We start from the raw sequence: 22,842 nt of genomic DNA, 5'->3' as shown, positions 1-22,842 counted from the left end.
AGCACTCAATACTTGGCGTATTCCATTCAGGAAGTACGCTGAGTGCTTCATCCGATTCATTGACCGAACAGCCTCCAGAGAACTTAGACTGTCGGTAAAAATGAAGTAGTGCTCAGGTGGGAGAGTGCGAATGTACTCTAAGGTGTAGTATATAGCCACTAGCTCAGCAATGTATACCGAACATGGCTTTTGAAGCATGTAGGTGGCGCTGTGAAATTTGTTGTAGACACCGAAACCGGTCGAATCATCGGTTTTCGAACCGTCTGTAAAAACTGTCTGTCCCCGCTAACATGTCCGAACTTACTTGCAAAAATCTGTGGAATACCCACGGAACGAAAAGATTCCGGAATACCGGTGATCTCATCCTTCATAGAGAGATCAAAATCCACTGAGCAGCTGTCGAAGTCCGAGAAGTTGTCACGATTGGTGTTAACCGGAGATGGGCTTACCTCCAGCGTCATATACCAGTAGTACACACTCATAAAGTGAGTTTGAGAATTCTGTTCGAGCAGCTTTTCGAAATTTTCTATGACAATGGATTCACAACCTCGCATCGGATGAGGAACCGGAACGATAACTCCGCAAAGCGGTGTGTCAGAGGCTGTACACCAGCGAGTACCTCTAAACTCATAGCGTGAGTTGAGTTCATGCGATCTAACGCGATCCGAAGGCAACGGTACTGAACCCGTTGAAGCTTCAGCAAGTGTGTTTTCGCCGCGGATTGAAAACAGAAGCTGCCGTATTCTAAAACCGACAGAATGGTTGTTTGGTACAGCCTGATCAGATCTTCCGGGTGTGCTCCCCACCATGTTCCGGTAATAGTTCGCATAAAGTTGATTCGCTTTTGGCACTTCTGTATCAGATACACAATGTACTTCCCCCAGGTGAATTTGGAGTCGAACCAGACGCCGAGATATTGAGAAGAAATGCTATGAGAGATTGTCTTACCCATCAGATGGAGCGGAAACTTTGCCGGTTTGTGTTTTCTAGAAAAGACAACCATCTCAGTTTTCTCCGGAGAGAATTCGATACCCAGCTTGAGAGCCCAAGTAGACAAATTGTCCAAAGTATCCTGTAGTGGTCCTTGCAGATCGACTGCTATTGATACCGTTATATAAACAACACAGTCATCCGCAAGCTGTCTTAACGTGCAATTTTCCATGAGACAATCATCTATGTCTCTAACATAAATGAAGGGGGCTTAGACATGAAACCTGGGGGAGACCTATGTAGCTAATTCGTGAAACTGTCAAGTCGTCATGAGCAAAACTCATCTACTTCTCAAACACCAAATTATACAAAAAAAATAGTGAAAGGCCACTTCCGTGTAGTTTGTCAGAAAGAACATCGGCACAAACTGAATCAAAAGCTTTCTCAATATCCAAAAACACTGAGCCCATTTGCTGCTTTTGAGCAAAGGCAAGCTGAATTTCTGAAGCAAGCAACGCAAGACAGTTGTTCGTTCCTTTGCCTCTGCGGAAACCAAATTGTGTATCAGACAACATGCCATTCGATTCAATCCATTTGTCGAACCCCCCATCGAAAGAGAATCATCTTCTCCAACAACTTCCGTAGGCAAGATAACATCGCGATTGGACGGTACGAATTATGATCCGACGCGGGTTTCCCGGGTTTTTGAACAGCTATTACTTTCACTTGCCTCCAATCATCCGGAACGACGTTGTTATCCAGGAACTGATTGAACAAGTTCAACAAACTTTTTTTGCGAACTTGAGAATCCCCCGAGCAGAGCTTTCTCGATCCTCGTTAACCGACGACGCGTTACGCATTCTTCTTCTGACGTTCCAAAGAGTTCTCATCGAAGTCTCGCGCGACAAACCCTCGACGAACCGACGCCAGTAGCCGCTTTTCTTCGCCTTGATCAAGTTCTTGAACTTGCTTTCAAGGGCAGCGTACCGCTTAATGTTTTCGACCGAACCGCGCTTTAAAAAACTCTTTGAACTCCGCGGATTTCTCGCGATAGATTTCTGTACACTATTTTTTTTATTTGGGTTTCCCGGTGGGTTTGTTCTGGATCTGAAACCAACACTGACAGCATTGCGATTTCAGAGGAAAGGCATTTCTGACATGTAGATTGGGATGCATGTTGTTGTTGTTGGGCTGCAAAACGGTGAGTCGATAAGGAGAACGTCCAATATAGCTCTGGTTCTCACAAGTTCCTACCTCATGCTTCCACGGGTCAAGCGATGACAAAGACCGCCAGCTAAGAGTTGTGTGCTTAGCTGGTAGTGCAGCCTGGGCACTGTTGTCCTTCTGACTTCAGCTAGATTGAGGAGGTACGATCCGAGTGTCTGTTCACCAAGGAGGTGCGGCTCAAACAGCGTCTGTTCTGGCATCCAGCGGCTGAGTAAGAAACGCTGCACCACGCCCAGCTAGATCCAAGGTGGTAGCCCCATCAGCGTGGTCGTCCCAGTGTTGGTTGGGACGTTAAACAGAACTGGCACGATGGCCCTCCGGCGAGACAGGAGTGTTGGCGTAGGCCCAATAAGCCACCCGTAAAAATCCCCATTGCGAATAACATAGGAGAAAATACGACTCGATACAATCGGCAAAGACCCACGCGACGAAATAAGGACGATTGGAAACTTGGAACATGGAATTGCAAGCCACTAGGTTTCGCAGGATGTGACAGGATAATCTACGACGAACTACATCCCCGCAACTTCGACATCGTGGCGTTGCAGGAACTTTGTTGGACTGGACAGAAAGTGTGGAAAAGCGGGCATCGAGCGGCTACCTTCTACCAAAGCTGTGGCACCACCAATGAACTGGGAACAGGATTTATAGTGTTGGGCAAGATGCGACAACGTGTGATCGGGTGGCAGCCGATCAACGCAAGGATGTGCATGTTGAGAGTTAAGGGCCGTTTCTTCAACTACAGTATCATCAACGTCCACTGCCCACACGAAGGGAGACCCGATGACGAGAAAAAAGCGTTCTACGCACAGTTAGAGCAAACATACGATGGTTGCTCGCCGCGTGACGTGAAGATCGTTGTCTGCGACATGAACGCGCAGGTAGGAAGGGAGGAAATGTACAGACCGGTAATCGGGCGAAACAGCCTGCACGCCGTATCGAATGATATCGGCCAACGATGCGTAAACTTTGCAGCCTCCCGTGGTATGGTAGTCCGAAGCACCTTCTTCCCCCGCAAAGATATCCACAAAGCCACCTGGAGATCACCCGACCATCAAACAGAAAACCAAATCGACCACGTTCTAATCGACGGTAAATTCTTCTCAGATATAACCAACGTCCGCACATACCGCAGTGCGAATATAGATTCGGATCACTACTTAGTCGCTGTATGCATGCGCTCAAAACTTTCGACAGTTATCACCACGCGTCGAAGTCGAACGCCGCGGCTCAACATCGAGCAACTTCGTAACGTAGAAGTGGCTCAAGACTACGCGCAGCAGTTAGCAGTGGCCCTACCAACGGAAGAGCAGCTTGGCGCAGCTACACTTGAAGATGGCTGGAGGGACATCCGATCCGCCATAGGTAGTACCTAGGTTACAGCACTAGGCTTCGCGACTCCGAATCACAGAAACGACTGGTACGACGGCGAATGTGAACAGTTGAAAAACGAGAAGAATGCAGCATGGGCGAGAATGCTGCAACACCGTACGAGAGCGAATGAGGCACGTTACAAACAGGCGCGGAACAGGCAGAACTCAGTCTTCCGGATGAAGAAGCGCCAGCAGGAAGAACGAGATCGCGAAGCGATGGAAGAGCTGTACCGCGCTAAGGACACACGAAAGTTCTACGAGAAGCTGAACCGCTCGCGCAGAGGCTTTGTGCCACAAGCCGACATGTGCCGAGATAATCACGGGAATATTCTCACGAGCGAGCGTGAGGTGGTCGAGAGGTGGCGGCAGCATTACGATGAGCACCTCAATGGCGACGTTGCAAGTACCGAAGGTGGCGTGTGCACAGGACGAAAGACTTCCGGCCCCGGACCTTCAAGAGATTGAGGAGGAGGTTAGCCGGTTGAAAAACAACAAAGCCGCTGGAGCAGATCAACTACCAAGCGAGCTTCTAAAATACGGTGGAGAAGCACTGGTGAGAGCACTACACTGGGTCATTACCAAGATTTGGGAGGAGGAAGTATTACCGGAGGAATGGATGGAAGGTATCGTGTGTCCCATCTACAAAAAGGGCGACAAGTTGGATTGCGGGAACTACCGCGCGATCACACTACTGAGCGCTGCCTACAAGATACTCTCTCAAATTTTATGCCGCCGTCTATCACAGATTGCAAGAGAGTTCGTGGGGCAATATCAGGCTGGATTTATGGGTAAACGCGCTACAACGGACCAGATGTTCGCCATCCGCCAGGTGTTGCAGAAATTCCGCGAATACAACGTGCCCACACATCACTTGTTCATCGATTTCAAACGATTTCAAAGAACAGCTATGGCAGATTATGCACGAATACGGATTCCCGGATAAACTGATACGGTTGATCAAGGCGACGATGGATCGAGTGATGTGCGTAGTTCGAGTATCAGGGACACTCTCGAGTCCCTTCGAATCTCGCAGAGGGTTACGGCAAGGTGATGGTCTTTCGTGCTTGCTGTTCAACATTGCTTTGGAGGGTGTAATAAGAAGAGCGGGAATAAACACGAGTGGGACGATTTTCACGAAGTCCGTTCAGCTGCTTGGTTTCGCCGATGATATTGATATTATTGCTCGTAAATTTGAGACGATGGCGGAAACGCACATCCGACTAAAGAGTGAAGCCAGGCGAATCGGATTAGTCATTAATGTTTCGAAGACGAAGTACATGATGGCAAAGGGCTCCAGGGAGGAATCACCGCGCCCGCCACCCCGAATTCATATCGACGGTGATGAAATCGAGGCGGTTGAAGAATTCGTGTACTTGGGCTCACTGGTGACCGACGACAACGACACCAGCAGAGAAATTCAGAGGTGCATTGTGGCAGGAAATCGTGCCTACTTTGGACTCCGCAGAACTCTACGATCGAATAAAGTTCGCCGTAACACGAAGTTAACCATCTACAAAACGTTGATTAGACCGGTCGTCCTCTATGGGCACGAAACATGGACCCTACGTGCAGAGGACCAACGCGCCCTTGGAGTCTTCGAACGGAAGGTGTTGCGTACCATCTACGGCGGAGTGTAGATGGAAGACGGGACTTGGAGAAGGCGAATGAACCACGAGCTGCATCAGCTGCTGAGAGAACCAACCATCGTCCATACCGCGAAAATCGGGAGGCTACGGTGGGCGGGTCACGTCATCAGGATGTCGGATAGCAACCCGACTAAAATGGTTCTCGAGAGTCATCCGACCGGTACAAGAAGACGTGGAGCGCAGCGAGCTAGGTGGGTCGACCAAGTGGAGGACGATCTGCGGACCCTACGCAGAGTGCGGAACTGGAGGCAAACAGCCATGGACCGAGTGGAATGGAGGCGGCTACTATGTACAGCAGAGGCCACCCCGGCCTTAGCCTGACCGGTAAGGTAAGTAAGATTGGGATGTTGAATAGTTAAGGAATTTTTACTGTGCTGGCAATTTTTTGAAACGCACTGGATTTCTGGGCGGCACAGGTGAGATCAGCACAATTTTGCTGGTCCGTCCCCAAGAAGATCGGTGTTCCGTACGAAGCCTACGTTTAGATTATTATAAAAAAAAACTGCAAATTTAAATCAACGCTGCCAAAATTTGAGTGGAACAGGGACCTATTTGATTTAATTCATTTCTTCTTCTTCACTTCTATGACTTGATGAATCCGTACAAACTAAATTCGTGTTCCCTGAAAAGAAATTATATGCCTACTTTTTTTATAAACTAAGCAGAGTTGATTATTTAATATTTTCAATTAATCTTCTATTCCATAAAACGCCTAAAAGTAGGCAGTTTCTTATGGAACATCGACCGCCTTGAAGCGAATCAGCACAATTGTTCAGGTCCTTGTTTGACACCAAAAAGTCTAGCCGAAGAAAAGAAAGATTGGTTGTAGAAGATATTTACTTTATAAGAGAAAACATATATCAATAACAATATAAAATTACGCTGTAGTGCAGTACGATATGCTTGATCGCTATGGTTGTACTACATCTCCGATGTACTGCAAGTATTAGTAATGGTCTAGAACAGTGGTGCTCAGCACTGCGTATTTTTTGGGATTTCTCCAAGTTTCAACTTTGTCCCAAGTAGCACACATGCCACAAAAGAGTAAGGGCAGTGCAGGTTTTGGTTGCGCTGAAGTTACTGTGACTTACTTTTTATAAATAAGTATTTACATGTTAGAAGAAATCACCAGTGGCTTCTGCGCAACCAAAATCTGCGCTGCCGTGAATCTTTTGAGACATGTGTGTCGCTTGGAGTATGTGAAAAAACATTTGAAGTAAAGAGTAAACCATCATAGACTAACATTATTTTCATTTCTATAGCCATTGGTATCATTTGATGAGGGATTCCATGAATCTTGTTTGTTTTAAAAAAATAACATTTTCGATGTTTAGATTACCAAAAGTTTTTTAATATTTATATTTAGTCCAGTCTTATCTAGAATAGTCTTTAGTAAACTAGACTTTAAATTATATTTTTGAGTGCATCAAAGTTACCAAAACAACGAAAATATGACTTTGTAACAACTAAGCTTTATGGAGTTTCTCAACAATTGATAACGTAATTGACCAAATGTAAAATTTGTTATTCTATGATGAGTTACTTACCATTGAAAATATCAAGGATATGCGAAGCGATTTTCTGGTTGCGAGACTTTTCAGTTATTTTTATTCAAAAAGGTGTACATCTGGATACAGCTACGTAGGTAGACTATGGGCGATTGTGTTAGGTTTAATTTCGTTCATCAAACGATAATCACAGAGTTCAGTATGTGAAATATTGCTTATAAGTTGCTGCCTAACATAATATTTATTTCCTAATAATCGAACATTCAAATTAGTTCATTACATTTTTTTACGGAGTAGGGGTGACTTCTTCCGTTGTTGTAGTCTCTTCCGTTGTTGTGGTGTCTCCCGTAGTTGTGGTAGTATCAACAACGGTTGTAGTTGTTGTTTCGGTTGTCTGGAAGAAAGAAATGAAAATATATTTCGTTAGTTAATATTTTGTGATCCTTTACAGTCAGTTTTCGCTCATCATCCATACTGGAAACTGCAATTTTTTAAGTAGCAATATTGCAGTGTAACTTTAACTGGTTTAGGAAATGCAGTCCAATTTAGAAAAAAGTAAAATGAATTATCAAAAAATCCTTCTTACCGGACATGTGTCACCCAAAACGCAATCATTGACAGCTGTATCAAAGATGGTTCCATTGGCGCATTGGAACTCAACCGGAAGGAAATGTTCGTCACAAATGAAGAATATCGTACAGTCGAATGGATTGACGAAAAACTGCGGTGGCGGAATAGCTGGATCACACTCGTTATCCACGCATTGCGCTTCTTCGGCAGGGATACACTTTAGAGTTGCCGGATCAAATGATAGACCAGCTTCACACTGTTGTGGATATGCTGCTCCTCCAATGCACAGAGTATAGTCAGTGCATGATCCTTCGACAGGCTGATATACAATTCCAGTTGGAGGACAGGTGTTCTCAACGCACACATACTTGGAGTCACACTTCAGCAGCTCAGGGTTGAAATTATATCCAACGGGACAGGCAACTTCAAACGGTTGTCCTCCATAGCAGCTTATATACATGGAGCAATTGGTTGGGTGTGGAATGAACCCATCGGTGGTAGTCAGACCAGCGTCAGTGCATACGTTTGCCGATACGGTGCCAACCAGGGCAGCCAGGGCAACAAATATTGCAAGTTCTGAAAAAATACAAGTTTGATTATAATTCAAACAATAAGCAGGTGCGCAAAGCTTACTATAAACCATTGTTATTCAAAAACAAGTGAATTGAGACTGAATCCAAACAGGCGATATATTACATCAATATATACCAAGTTTATCTCAGACACTCTTATCGACATATAGAAGATTAGCAAAATGATTTGGCTTTAGTTAACACAGTCATGCGATAAAACTCAATTCTTATCCGCTTGGTGATGTAGTTACTAAGGATTAGTATTGGTTTGAAAACTGTACGTGACTGAATAGTTACATGTTGATAGTTAAATCGATTAGCCTTCGTCATACCTGTGTAAAAAGATAGCTATGTAATCTGAAAATAACATGACGTGAATTCAATTCTTCAGCGTATGTGCAAAACTGAAGGTTGGATGCTTCCTTGAAAACATGGAACCAATCTATGAAATGTTTGATAACGTCATTGGCACTTATTAGAAAGTAAATTCGTATCATTGATCCTTTGAAAGACCGAGACCATATTTCAACGCATAAAGCGTTTATATTGTCGGTGATAATGAGTTACTGGGGTGGGGCATTCATTCAGACTTTGAAGCAATGCTGTGAGATTTTCGTTAGCGATAGCGTTTAAGTAGTTATGCCTTGTTTGATAGTATATATACATCCTGGCCTCATACAGCGACTTACTCCAGTGGAATCGGACAAAGCCCCGCTATGCAGGATTCTGCGTATAAAAGTCTCGTACTGTGCTTCGATGTTCGTCATGCGTCAGGTGTTGCAGAAATGTCGCGAATACAACGTGCTCACACGTGATGGTCTTTCGTGGTTGCTGTTTAACATCGCCTTAGAAGGTGTAATAAGGAGAGCGGGGGTAAACAGTGTCGGTATCTGATTAATCACTGGAGTTCCACAAATGATAATCACTGAATAGTACGCGGTCTGTCTGAATACTTCGTTTATTGGTCGGAATAATCGGGTCTGGTTTACACGGAACTAGGTTGGACTGTCTGATTTACTACACAAGTACTTAACTTAACACAGTAACTGTATTTCGAGGACGGAACTATTACAACGGGCGCGGGACTTGTAACACTAATATGTACTAATGTACTAATGGATTGATACTTGATACTGATTTGGACAAGAACATGGCAGTGGTTAAATACTGTTTGGCTGACTATTGAACCCTTTGGTGCATTGTACTGTGTAATGAATGCGCTTATGTACATGCTATATTATTACTGATGGTTACAATCACTACCAGGCTTGTCCGCACTGAGCGCATGAAAATTCTGCTCTTTTAATTTACACCACCAAAACCATCGTATTTAGCCAATCTTCTTATCTTACCTGATAGAAGGATGTTTGAATATCCTAAATGTCATTTTGAACTGTCAAAAAATCGCACCGCAGTGCTACACTGTGTGCGCAAAGAGAATTTAACCCGGGTGAATTCACTCCAGTGAATTTCTCTTTGCACGCTCAGTGCAGCACTGCGGTGCGATTTTTTGACAGTTCGAAATGACATTTAGGATATTCAAACATCCTTCTATCAGGTAAGATAGGAAGATTGCATAAATACAATGGTCTTGGTGGTGTAAATCAAAAGAGCAGAATTTTCATGTGCTCAGTGCGGACAAGCCTGATTACTACATTGTTGCATTTTTCTGAGAGTACAGACTAACTTCTCTAATGCAGATCAAAACCTAACTTCAATTCAAGCCTAAACATACACCCCGCCTTGAAAGGCGAAAATCTTGACAAAGTCTTTCAACAGTAACATGGTTCGATTTTTAGTGTGTCTGGTGTCTGTCTACTGATGGTAAATGCAACTTACTTCTTGCAACAACTACCCTCAACATGTGATCTTATAGCTACAGTATTGCACTGATAGTCTGTCGTAGAAGCAGGTGTTGCTGACACCTTGTTGGACGATTTTACTAATCTGCTTGACGGGTAGTCACTCGTTGAATGACGCGTTGATGGTTCTTGTAGATGTCTGTTCGTTGCACTGAAGATGCTGCTTCTGCTCGTTGAGTGTTCTTCGATCTGGATCTGTAGGGCGCAACGGCCTTCAATGGTGGTGCATGCTGGATAGCAACGACAACGGTGGATAGAATACTCCAACGGACTCCTTCCGCTGGATTACACTTGTGTCTGGTACACTGCGGTTTGCAGCCTCACTTCGCTGGCTAAGTGGAGAAATTCCAGATTGACTTCACGGATTCTCCTACGCTGAATTCAGAATCGCATATTTCGGTGGATGGGATGGGTAGATGGCTGGCTCCAGTCTCGTCAACGCCCTGGGATCGATGCATGCCTGCAGATGTCGAATGGCATTAGAATACATTGGAGAAAGCAGATTGAAAATTGGAAACTTCTACTTATCTGTGTCCCGGAGCGGTTGCTCCGGGAGGACGTGACGACGGGGTTTTGCTGGAACCGCCTTGCCTCCATGCTCGACTTGATTGATGACGTGATTCATCCGGACTCCGTACGATACGGTTGGGATCTGCTGTTGAATCCTTCGTAGGTTGATCTTCAGGCTTCAGGAAGAAACGGTTCTTCGCTTGTGGTTCAGGAACTTCATCTGGCTATATCGTGCTTGGACTGCAGCGGATTCGTTGCTCTGAATTCGGAATGGTTGCTACTTTGCTTGGCTTGAAGTCCTACTCGGTTGGCGGTGTTATGACTCGGACAATTCGGTCCGGTCAATAAAATGAGAGAAGGCTTCTTCAACATGTTCAAGGCATGTTAACAACAAAACGGCTTGCCTGGATGGAGGCCCTCAGGCCTCCGATGAACGCCCTCTGCGGCGCCTTCCTTCTCTATTCTCTGCTGACGGATTTTGCTTCGAGTATCGACGATTTTCAGGTTCTTGGATTGCTGGACTTTGGAGCTGTATTCGCTGACTAGACGAATCGGAATGGTTTGTCGACTGGACACTTGACCACTAGAAGCTTCTCGCTGATAACTTCTTCGAATGGATTTTTTTCGCTCGAACTGATGCTCACAAATCTTCGGTGGGGCACGAATGTTGTGACTGGTAGGTTCGATACTGCAAGTTGCGCTCCTTTGGATACTCAGATGTAACCTGCAAGCTCAGGGATTAAGGGGTAAGGGATCTTCAGGGTCGTAACTGTGGTTTGAGCATTTTCTCGGGAGGGCTGACTGTTGGAAGCACTGATATGAGCAGGAGTAGTAATAGTTAAGATGGCCAATAAAGGGAACACACACACAAAAATGGATAAAGCAAATGACACAAAAATGGTACAAGATTTTAACAAACTTTCACTTAATGGGGAGATACTGGGACGTCGAGGCTTGATGGTTACTTTTTAACCCGGAAATACGGAAAAAGACAAAAATAGTGGAAAAACAATTAAAAAGGAATTCACTCTTTGAAAGAACTGGGCTCAAGACAATTTCTAACTAATATATACAATTTATTGTGACGTCACATTTTCTTTGGTGGTTCTACTTGCGGTTTCAGGGTTGTTGATGAACGGTGTGGGAACTGCTGCTGTTGGATGGCGGTTGTTTCATTTCGTCTGGCTTGACGGAAATGGACGAGCGGGTGATCAGTCCGCTCATCGTTTGGATGGTGATGGTCGGAGATTTGGCCAACCGGAGTCGGAACCATGCTCCGACAGGGTTCGTTTGGCAAGATGGCGTCTTGCAACTGTAGACGAACTATAGCGGGTACTGGTCGTCGCAATGGCGGGTTTTGCTGGCTGGATTCCTCACTGTGCACGCACTTTCGAACCGGATTGCTTGCGGTTCCAAATTTCTGGCAAAGAAAGGCCACAAATAAAAAGAAAAGGCCCAATGTCTGGACCTAACCACCAGGTATTAGCATTCTGAACGTTTTCAAAACTAACCGCACCAAATCTTCATTCATAGTGTTTACAACTTAATTACCTTTTCTTGTGGATATTTTTCTTAAATTGGTTGTTCTTCGTACATTAACTGTTTGTCTTGCATGAAACTATAACAATTTTAACAATTAGATTAAGGAAACATTTAACATTTTAACTCACTAACCCAACGTAATTGTTTAACTAACACTGGCTTTTAACGTACTAACAGTTATTCTTAATACACTTTTCGATATTGTGCATGACATACTAACAACTAACAAAAAGAGAAAAAAAAACACTAATTAATAATTCTTCCACTAAAGTGAGGTTTCTTATACAAATAACACTAACCTCAATTTCTACAAACAAACTACACACGCGCGCACTACTATTACGTTTCAGCATTTCCAGCACAAAGAGAACGTTTGCTTCGAAACTTGGGGTTTATATAGGTGACGGTACAAACATTTAACAATTGTTTTATGCTAAACATTTATGTTTTATTAGTTTTTGTGTCACACCCTATTTCATTAACGAGGTGTGCACCATCTATCGGCGAGAACAAAAAGGGCGAGGTAATGTTTTGCCCCGATCTTCTAACTGCTCGACCTCAGTGACACTCCCAACATGACAGCTCTGCTTATGAGAGTGTGACACACTCATACTCTCACCACTTCTAATATGAGTGTCACAGACCCGAAGTTTGATGGGAAATATTTACCAGGGGCGTATTGAGGGGATATCTAGGAAAGGAAATTGGAAAAATCTAATAATTGTGGAGGAGCCACAAGACTACCTTGGAACCAACGGTTACAATGCCCCGTCGACCCTCCTGAAAATGAAAGAGAATTTTCATTTTGATTTACATGTTCTATTTCTGATTCTCGCATTCATGATGCTGCTGTCTGACACTTTTCAAAATCTAATTATCTTCTTCGCCCAGGCGAGGAAATAAAGATGTACAAGTGGTAACTCATTACACATACATGGGTATATGGGATCGACTGACTTGTCACACTGGCTAATGTTTACGTTCGACGCGAAAACAACGGTCCGCGAAACCGAGTTGTTCGACGTTTACCCGCGACTATCCCGACTAAAAAGAAACAACAAAATGTTATCCGCGCAAAAAGTTTCCGAAAAAGCGGGTCCGAATTCGCTATCATTATTTACCGGTCGGCTTCCATCTAACTGTTAGGGGAATCGGCCCAAGGAAATTCTTCAAACTACGGAGGCGATAATGAGGTTTGTCAGGTAAGGGTAATATTATGTAAACACTAGAGTTGACTACTAATTTGTTATTCTATTTTCAGCAAGCTTCGTGCTTCTTTGATGCCCGCGTCCGGACGGTTCATTGGTGAGTACTCATTCATAACGACTGATCTGAAGATTTCATTGATCAGTTTCGGTTTCAGGATCAACTGCTGACCTTGTACCGAATATGGAACGCGATGGGATATGCAAAACCGCCAACTCTTTCCTTCGAGTTGGTCCCGATCGATACGAGAGGGTTCGAGAGATTCCCGCAGAGCATAGCCGTCACTCCCACAGAGATTGGCTGATGTCCGCTTCATGACGATACCTCCCTCAACTTCATCATTGATTAACTTCGGGTTCGGTACCCGAGCATTCAATGCTAATAACCTCGCTGATCTTGTCAGGAGAAAACTGAATAAATTTAGTAATTCTTCGAGAAACGCGTTTTTCTCTGAAAAAAAAAAATGTCATGCCTCCTTTTGTACAAATCATTCATTGAAAAATGAAAAGCATTTTAAAATTTCACTTTTAGATTTCGGGGCCTAATTTGGTATTTAGTTTTAGTCGGGTTATCTACGAATCGGTCTCTCACGCATGCGCAGATTTCTCGTTTGCCACTTGAACCTTCGGGTGTTCTCGGTTCTCCGCGAATCGATGTTGCGATTGAAGTGGTTGTTTACATTCCATACCGACGAATGGCTGCTTTAATTTTCCGCGAAATACCGGTGGATTAGGGGATTCGAAAAGACGATTCTTTCTCCGTCGAACGCTCCATCCCACTAACCGTTTCATCGTGATGAAACTGCCCGCAAGTGTATGTTTGTCGTTTGGTTTCATTCGTGAAACCGAAGAAATCTATTGTTCCGTCGCGTGATATGCCGACCGTGCGTTGGATCGACTTCGATTCGGATTTTCATGTCGAAGTTATTAGAATCACGGATTTCCGCGAAGTAATTCCGTTCGGGGTCTAATTGGTTATTCTACGGTGTTCCTCGGATCCAATTGGATTCGAGCAATTGAAAATTTACTAAATTGAATCACGCGTATTAAAATATTTCCTAACAGTTTTTCGAGCGCTTTGTGGTACAAAATTGGTTATTCTACGGTGCCCTTTACCGAAGCAGGGGTTACCAAATAACAATTTGTGGTTCACAATCGATCTTAGCAAAATCTTCGTTAGAAGAACGAAGGAAATTTTCTTAAAACAGGGCACTGTTTTTCCGCCCCCTCCGAGGGAAAATGAAAACTCAAAATCATTTTTAGTTGGGCGCCAATTTGTAACCTGCAAGCTCAGGGATTAAGGGGTAAGGGATCTTCAGGGTCGTAACTGTGGTTTGAGCATTTTCTCGGGAGGGCTGACTGTTGGAAGCACTGATATGAGCAGGAGTAGTAATAGTTAAGATGGCCAATAAAGGGAACACACACACAAAAATGGATAAAGCAAATGACACAAAAATGGTACAAGATTTTAACAAACTTTCACTTAATGGGGAGATACTGGGACGTCGAGGCTTGATGGTTACTTTTTAACCCGGAAATACGGAAAAAGACAAAAATAGTGGAAAAACAATTAAAAAGGAATTCACTCTTTGAAAGAACTGGGCTCAAGACAATTTCTAACTAATATATACAATTTATTGTGACGTCACATTTTCTTTGGTGGTTCTACTTGCGGTTTCAGGGTTGTTGATGAACGGTGTGGGAACTGCTGCTGTTGGATGGCGGTTGTTTCATTTCGTCTGGCTTGACGGAAATGGACGAGCGGGTGATCAGTCCGCTCATCGTTTGGATGGTGATGGTCGGAGATTTGGCCAACCGGAGTCGGAACCATGCTCCGACAGGGTTCGTTTGGCAAGATGGCGTCTTGCAACTGTAGACGAACTATAGCGGGTACTGGTCGTCGCAATGGCGGGTTTTGCTGGCTGGATTCCTCACTGTGCACGCACTTTCGAACCGGATTGCTTGCGGTTCCAAATTTCTGGCAAAGAAAGGCCACAAATAAAAAGAAAAGGCCCAATGTCTGGACCTAACCACCAGGTATTAGCATTCTGAACGTTTTCAAAACTAACCGCACCAAATCTTCATTCATAGTGTTTACAACTTAATTACCTTTTCTTGTGGATATTTTTCTTAAATTGGTTGTTCTTCGTACATTAACTGTTTGTCTTGCATGAAACTATAACAATTTTAACAATTAGATTAAGGAAACATTTAACATTTTAACTCACTAACCCAACGTAATTGTTTAACTAACACTGGCTTTTAACGTACTAACAGTTATTCTTAATACACTTTTCGATATTGTGCATGACATACTAACAACTAACAAAAAGAGAAAAAAAAACACTAATTAATAATTCTTCCACTAAAGTGAGGTTTCTTATACAAATAACACTAACCTCAATTTCTACAAACAAACTACACACGCGCGCACTACTATTACGTTTCAGCATTTCCAGCACAAAGAGAACGTTTGCTTCGAAACTTGGGGTTTATATAGGTGACGGTACAAACATTTAACAATTGTTTTATGCTAAACATTTATGTTTTATTAGTTTTTGTGTCACACCCTATTTCATTAACGAGGTGTGCACCATCTATCGGCGAGAACAAAAAGGGCGAGGTAATGTTTTGCCCCGATTTTCTAACTGCTCGACCTCAGTGACACTCCCAACATGACAGCTCTGCTTATGAGAGTGTGACACACTCATACTCTCACCACTTCTAATATGAGTGTCACAGACCCGAAGTTTGATGGGAAATATTTACCAGGGGCGTATTGAGGGGATATCTAGGAAAGGAAATTGGAAAAATCTAATAATTGTGGAGGAGCCACAAGACTACCTTGGAACCAACGGTTACACAGACTAGTTTTTGTTACCTCCGAGTGAGGCACTAGTTGAGCCGACGGAATACTTCACGTCTGTGAAGCTGTCTCCCATGATGAACCGCTGGCGCGAACTATTCCCAACAAATCCTCACACTCCAACGATCTTCATCGCTGGCCTGCGGCTGTATGCGTATGAGGCACCAACGGACCTTTACCCGTTGGCTCGGATAATGTTGGCATTGCATGACCAACAATCTCGAAGACTGTAAAGTGCGGGTGCACTGACATCAGAAGGGATTTGCTCAAAGCGAACACATTTGAAGTAACTAATAGCTGAGCTGTCGACTGTTGAGCAGGGCCCTACATTTTCAATTTCAATTGAAATTTTCAGGCGAAGTTTGTAAACAATGTTTTCAATCGTCAATGGAAACAAGGCGCCGTCGTCGTCGCTCAGCCCGACTGTCATCGTCACCGATGAACCGACGCTGCTGCGTCGTCGCAGATGCCACTTTGTTTCGCACTCACAAGCTCACGCACGCTCGTTCGACATCGAATGAATTTCTCTGTTATAACTCAATTCAGGCCAAACATTTCAATAGGTCCTATCTGCATTCGAGAGGCTCTCTTTATTCACTTTCTCTTTCAATTATTGCAATGTAATGGTACATTTTTCAACTATTTTTGCAGTACAAATCAAAAGACGATTGTTTTGACTATCGTTCAATGCAAGGAGACAATAATAATACAAATAAACAGCTGAGATATTAACGAAAGAGAGGGAAACCAAAGAGAGCCTCTCTTCTGCAGATAGGACCTTTAGACATGTTTGGCCTGAATTAATGAGTGTAACAACCGTCAAATCTGTGTAATGTTAATGTATGCTATGCATATTTTACTGAAACAGTTTATTACCCATAAAAATATTAAGCAAACATACATTTTAGACGAAAATTTCAATCGAATCCCAGTCGGTGTGAAAATGAGCCGCCACCCGTCGTTGCGTCGAAGAAAGTGACAAGAAGAGCGGATGAAGCGAAGCGCATGCATGTTGTTTTGAATGTTCCCGTCGTCGGCGTCCGTCCGATGCTGATTGGCGCTCGCTTTCAGCGTCATGTTTTGGTTTCGACTATGTAGGCCCCTGCTGTTGAGTACGATGAACTTCGGACGAACTTGAATTCCTCACAAATCCCAAGGATTCCAGTTATGCCTGAACTGGATTTGACTCCAAGGGCTCCAACAGACTTGTCTCTGCTGGATCGAAAACATCCAGCCTCCGTTTGATTGAATCTCGAGCTGAATCCAATGTCCGAAAACCGATACTTCTGGGAGCTGTTGAATCTTGCTGTCTGCTAACAAGATTGGCTGTAGGACCGGCTCTATTCCCGAAGAGTGTCCTCATTCAATGTGAACCAAACCAAATGAAAGTCAAAGCGGACTGCTTCGACTTCCAGAAGCGAACCTCAACTCTGAAAAATATGAGAGGGTGCTTTTTATCCAATATAACCCAAAATAACAACGACTTGCCTGTAAGCGGAGGCCTTCTGGCCTCCGCGGGTGCCCTGGGCACCGCCTGGTATTGGATGCTGTCCGACGAACACCATTTCGTCGAGATTCTCCATGGAACATGTTGAACCATGGCCGGAACAGATTTGGGGATAATTTATCCGCGAATGCAGATACGAGTTCAGGGAATGCTTAACAAACAACAAAACACAAATATAAGTTCAAGTTCAATGTTTAATTCATTAAAAACTAGGAGTGGGTAATGTCTGAGACATAACCGCAATGTTGACGTAGGACAAAGGCTGGAACGAGATTTCGACTTTTATATTTCAATAATACAATGCTTGTTGTTATGATAATACAAATGGTGGACTGATGTGTTGAGTAAAGTTGTTGTGTGATCGCTTTCGCTGAACGCATTAATAACCCAACAAACATTTTTGCTGTATAAGAGTAAAACAAATCACTTAAGCTAACTTTAGTTCGAGAAGCTGTTATTCAGCTGATTCGGTTACTTGGAAAGATGTTGACTAGTTCAAGAGTTATTTCGTTTTGAAGAGAAATGGTTAAATTACTGTTATACGAGAGAATTTTCATCGAGCGGATAAAATTATTAGATAATTGAACGGCATTAGATAGATCTTTTCAATTGATGTTTAACGTGAAACTCATTCGACAATACGATAGCCGAGAGCCATCGCTGAGTTTGTGTGCTGCTGCCTAGCTGGGAGGTGGCAACTCCCTTCTCCTTGACTGATCCAAGGAAAATGACGAAAGATAACAGAGGAAACAGCCGTTATGCCCCTAGATTAGCAGATGAAGCTCCTCCCATTCGGCGGGCTTTCCAGTTTATTCCGTTTGCATGACCCGCCCACATTGTGTCAGACGCTTCAAACGACTGCAACCGTTCTTTGAGACAATTTCTAATCGAACGGATAAACTAATCGAAGTATTGAATAATTAAGATCATTTTAATTCGATAAATATTAGAATGAAACAATGTTTGGTACAATTGTCCGAATAAGATAACGCGTTGCTAAATTTCGTGTAGAAAGATTAGTGATCGATTTTGCTGTTGCTGAGCCACCAAGCTTTCAACCATTCACCTTTCGGATGCACTACACTTTTACCGATCTTTGGAATATATCGGAAAATTATGCGATTCATAACTCTTAAGGAATAATTTTCTCTGGTCCTGAAAAGGTCCGTTCAAATAACGGTTGATTTTAGAAAGACAATTGAAAATTATCCACACTGAATGCGAGAAGCCATCGAAAACTGCCGCCGCCGCCTGCTGCCGTGAATGAGATTCCTGGTTCTATCAGATAGATAGCCGACAGTTGTCGCTGGGTTGTTGGTGCGCAGCTACTCAGCTGTGTGTTGGGAACTTCAGCGCAGTGGAAATTACCGACCCGGGATTCGTGATACGAGAAAGGTATTCAAACAACTCGGACTGCGTGTTTTAACAACTGTAGTCAACAAAGATCTAGTACGGACTAATAACAAACAAATATACATGAATACAATACATTAGCAATTATGCTTCGTCGTTTTTCTCATACGCATACTATTTCGTCACTACATAAACATCTGTCATCACAGGGGGTTGACTACTCTCATCTTTTACAAACTCGACCAGGGGGCTGACACTACTCTACTCCAACACTCCTCCTTAGTGCAGCCCACTGGACCTTACTGGTCTCCTACAACATCTAAAAACTTACTCCTCCTGAATTCAAGCCGACGCTCAAGAATCTCTTCTACTTTTATAGGTAATACAAACCACCGCTCTTCTTACCTACAGCAATCACATTCTCGCCTTCCATTATTCTACAATCGCTAGGTCCAAACACTACCGTATAACCTTCTTCTGCAATCCGGCTCACTGACAGCACATTTTTGGATAATCCAGGTACATACAAAAGATTCTTCAGTTTCACTTCAACTGGATCGCCATCTAGTCCAACTCCAACAATGATTCCTTGTCCATTTCCTTTAGCTTTCACCGTTTTTCCGTCCGCTAGCATGACCTCTTCAGCTTCTGGATTCCACCAACCGAGGCTCGCTGTCGAATTGGTCATATGCTTCGTACATCCGGTATCAAGGATCCACCTTTCAGCGATATCTGCATCTCTTCTGGTAGTCATACTGAAACACACTCCACGATTATCGCCGTTGCTATCCGAGTCCAGTTTCCGTACAGTTGTCGTTTTTGCTTGGTCCTGCTTTTTCAAATTAGCTTTCATCTCCTCCAATAAAACGGGGCAGTTCCTTTGAAAATGACCTTAACGCCCACAGTAATAACATTTTCTAACAAAACTTCTCGGTTTTTCACCCTGCACTGTGGACTTCATGACTTTCTCAGGAGCACTCTTCTCAACCCGGTCCTCGTTTCTTCTCCGCCAATCATCAAGAAGTTTTCCTTTAACGTACTCCAGTCTAAGGTCCTCCTCCGGACGTCCTTCCAAAGCGGTGACAAGCGGGTTGTATGACTCCGGTAAACTGGAAAGAAGAATCGCTACAACCAGATGATCCTTCAGCGCTTCTCCCAGCCTGGCCAGTCGGTGAACTAATTTCGTGGCCTCCACCAAATGATCCGACATGCTTCCACCTTCTTCCAGTCGCATCGAACAAAGTCGCCGCAGAACATGAATTTTGTTCGACAACGACCCTCGCTCATGGTAACTTTTGAGTTTCTCCCACATCTCCTTTGCCGTAGTCGCTTCCATAATGTGGATCAACTGGCTGTCTTCCAACGCCAATCCGATCACCGCACGAGCCTTCTCGTCTTTCCTGGTCCAAGCAGAAGTGACATCCGCCTGCTCTGGCTTGGGATCCTTCACCATCATCCACAGGTCTTCCCTCATCAGCATCAGCTCCATTCGGAACCGCCAGGTTGACCAGTTGTCATTATTCAACCGGTCGAATGTAACTTTTAATTCTGCCATTTCACAATATTATTTTGTATTCACAAATTCAACCTTTTGAACCACTGTGTAACGGTCTTCCAAAAATGCACTGTTCCTTTCCACACAAAAGCAATTTGAAGTCAACAACGTCCGTACAGTCTCACCACAAACTCACAGCGCTGATAGTCTACCACCACACCACAAAAATGTCCATATGATGGAAATAATGGAAACGTTTCGACTCATTTATCGGCGCAATCGCCGATCGCTCCTCTTCAATCAGAAAAATACGCGCAGTTCACTTGTCCGTACACTTTTATTCCATCTCGTTGTTGGCCTATACCTTCTCACCAACGACACTTCTCCCGGCTTTCCCGCTACTGAACATTCGTGTGATTTCACCCGCCGGGGGAAAATTCAATTCAATTTACTCGAACGCAAATTAAACACCATTCACAGAATCTCTTCGATCGGACACTTGCATACACTTTCTCGCGAAATCTGAGCCCAAAACCTGTTGGGAACTTCAGCGCAGTGGAAATTACCGACCCGGGATTCGTGATACGAGAAAGGTATTCAAACAACTCGGACTGCGTGTTTTAACAACTGTAGTCAACAAAGATCTAGTACGGACTAATAACAAACAAATATACATGAATACAATACATTAGAAATTATGCTTCGTCGTTTTTCTCATACGCATACTATTTCGTCACTACATAAACATCTGTCATCACAGGGGGTTGACTACTCTCATCTTTTACAAACTCGACCAGGGGGCTGACACTACTCTACTCCAACACTGTGGAGGTAACTTCCATTGCCGGGCCCACCGCAGCCGTGATCAGTGGATGAGATTCCTGGTGCTCTCACTCGTCGCAGTTGACGTGCTGCTGCGCAGCCGTGGAGGTGATATCCACCTACACCCTCCCTGACTGATCCAACGAAAATGACGAAAGAAATCAGAGGGAACAGCTTTTATGCCACTAGATTAGCAGATGTAGCTCCTCCCATTCAGCTGGCTTTCCAGTTTATTTCGATTGCATGACCCGCCCCGCATGCTTCAGACGCTTCAAACGATTTTCAACCAAGAAATGAGAGAAATTTTCATTTAACAAATAAAGTAACCAATATATAAAAAGATTTAGATCATTTTAATTCCAATAATGCTAGAATTAAACAAGGGATCGTCCTTAAATTACGGCACACAAAAGTTTGTCATTTTCAACCCCTTCTCATCCCTATGTCACACGTTTTGCATGGGACCTCTGGATTTTTTGTATGGATCGTCACATTTTTCTGACCCCCCCCCTTCCCTGGACGCTCCCCAATGTTTCACGGAAAATGGTTCTGATAGGACAATGCGGTGCTAAATTCTGGGTGGAACGATTAGTGGCCGGAATTCAATCTTTCATTTTTCGATTGAACCACACTTTTCTCGATTGATGGAATGAAATTATCTGATTTACAACTCTTGAGGAATTATTTTCGGTGGTCCTGAAAAGGACCGTTTGATTAATTGACGATTTTAAGAACGAAATGGCATGAAAACATTATGTCACGCAATGCGTGTTGGTTTTCTCCTTGCTAAATACAGGATGCCACCGAAAACTGGTACGCCACTTTCTGCCATGGATGAGATTCCTGGTGCTATCCGCACGTTAGCCGAGAGTTGCGGCTGGGCTGATGTGTCACTGCACAGCTGTGGAGGTGACATGCACCCTGCCTGACTGATCCAACGAAAATGACGAAAGAAATCAGGGGGAACAGCTTTTAGGCACCCTACACACTACTCAAACCGTTTGACCAACATTGCCACCGCCCCCAGGTTGGTCGAACCAGCGAATGTTTCTGCAACCGTGACGAACTGCCAAATCGTGTTGCACCAACATGTCACTTTGGTTGCACCAACATCATCTCCCATTTGAAATCGCACTATGTTTGTGCAACAACACTACACACGGTACGATCGGTTCGTCAAACATTGGCTCCGCCCACCGTTGGTTTGAGTAAAATCAAACTGGTTTGATTTTTGCCGACCAAACCGTCAACCGTCAAATCGGTTTGACGAACTGCCAAATCAGTTCGTCAAACAGCATCACACACGGTCAAACTTAGCACCAACTTTAACATCAACCTGGGGGCGGAGTCAATGTTGGTCAAACCGTTTGACTGGTGTGTAGGGCGCCTTATGTCCCTAGATTGGTAGATGAAGCTCCTCCCATTCGACTGGCTTTCCAGTTTATTTCGTTTGCATGTCCCGCCCCGCATGCACCAGATTCTTGAAACGGTTAATCAACCGAGAAATGAGACAATTTTCATTTAACGAATAAAGTACCGTCAAGGCGCCATTCACCGTGGGGGCTCCATTCACCGTGTGCCTTCGAATATTTTTTCATTATTTTCATATTATGATTGAACCATATGACAATTTCCCTTCAATTTCACCAATACAACACTAATGTATTGTTACCATGTCAAAACGCTCATTAAAAACATTCAAAAGTATTATTTTGACACTAAAGTGTGTTTACATGAAGCGGGTTTCTGCTCGTTCACTGCATTCATGGTGAAAAAACGAAAACTGCGCTAAGGTGATTTAAGCGATAAACTAAATGTAGTAACGTTTTTATTCCACCAAGAAGCAATTAAATT

The 22,842-nt window shown here is 43.7% G+C and overlaps 1 protein-coding gene and 1 long non-coding RNA gene across 3 annotated transcripts; both read right to left on the bottom strand.

Annotated features, from left to right (window-relative positions):
• Positions 1–6,835: 6,835 nt before the first annotated feature.
• Positions 6,836–8,024, bottom strand: LOC115257461 (uncharacterized). Its single transcript, XM_029857059.2, has 3 exons — positions 7,888–8,024; positions 7,271–7,830; positions 6,836–7,078 (listed from the first exon to the last, which is right to left on the bottom strand). The coding sequence occupies exons 1-3, from the start codon at positions 7,895–7,897 to the stop codon at positions 6,971–6,973; spliced, it is 678 nt and encodes a 225-aa protein (XP_029712919.2). The 5' UTR covers positions 7,898–8,024; the 3' UTR covers positions 6,836–6,970.
• Positions 8,025–11,745: 3,721 nt separating this feature from the next.
• Positions 11,746–15,574, bottom strand: LOC134292058 (uncharacterized). Of its 2 annotated transcripts, XR_009999433.1 has the most exons (3): positions 15,178–15,574; positions 15,055–15,121; positions 11,746–14,971 (listed from the first exon to the last, which is right to left on the bottom strand). It is a non-coding gene; the product is annotated as an uncharacterized LOC134292058 (long non-coding RNA). The 2 variants fall into 2 exon arrangements; XR_009999432.1 differs by having other exon boundaries at positions 15,055–15,574.
• Positions 15,575–22,842: the final 7,268 nt, after the last annotated feature.

This window comes from Aedes albopictus, chromosome 3 (genome assembly GCF_035046485.1).
Source record: "Aedes albopictus strain Foshan chromosome 3, AalbF5, whole genome shotgun sequence".
NCBI lineage: Eukaryota > Metazoa > Arthropoda > Insecta > Diptera > Culicidae > Aedes > Aedes albopictus.
Note: the sequence above shows the minus strand (reverse complement) of the source record. Positions and strands in the feature narration are given on the sequence as shown.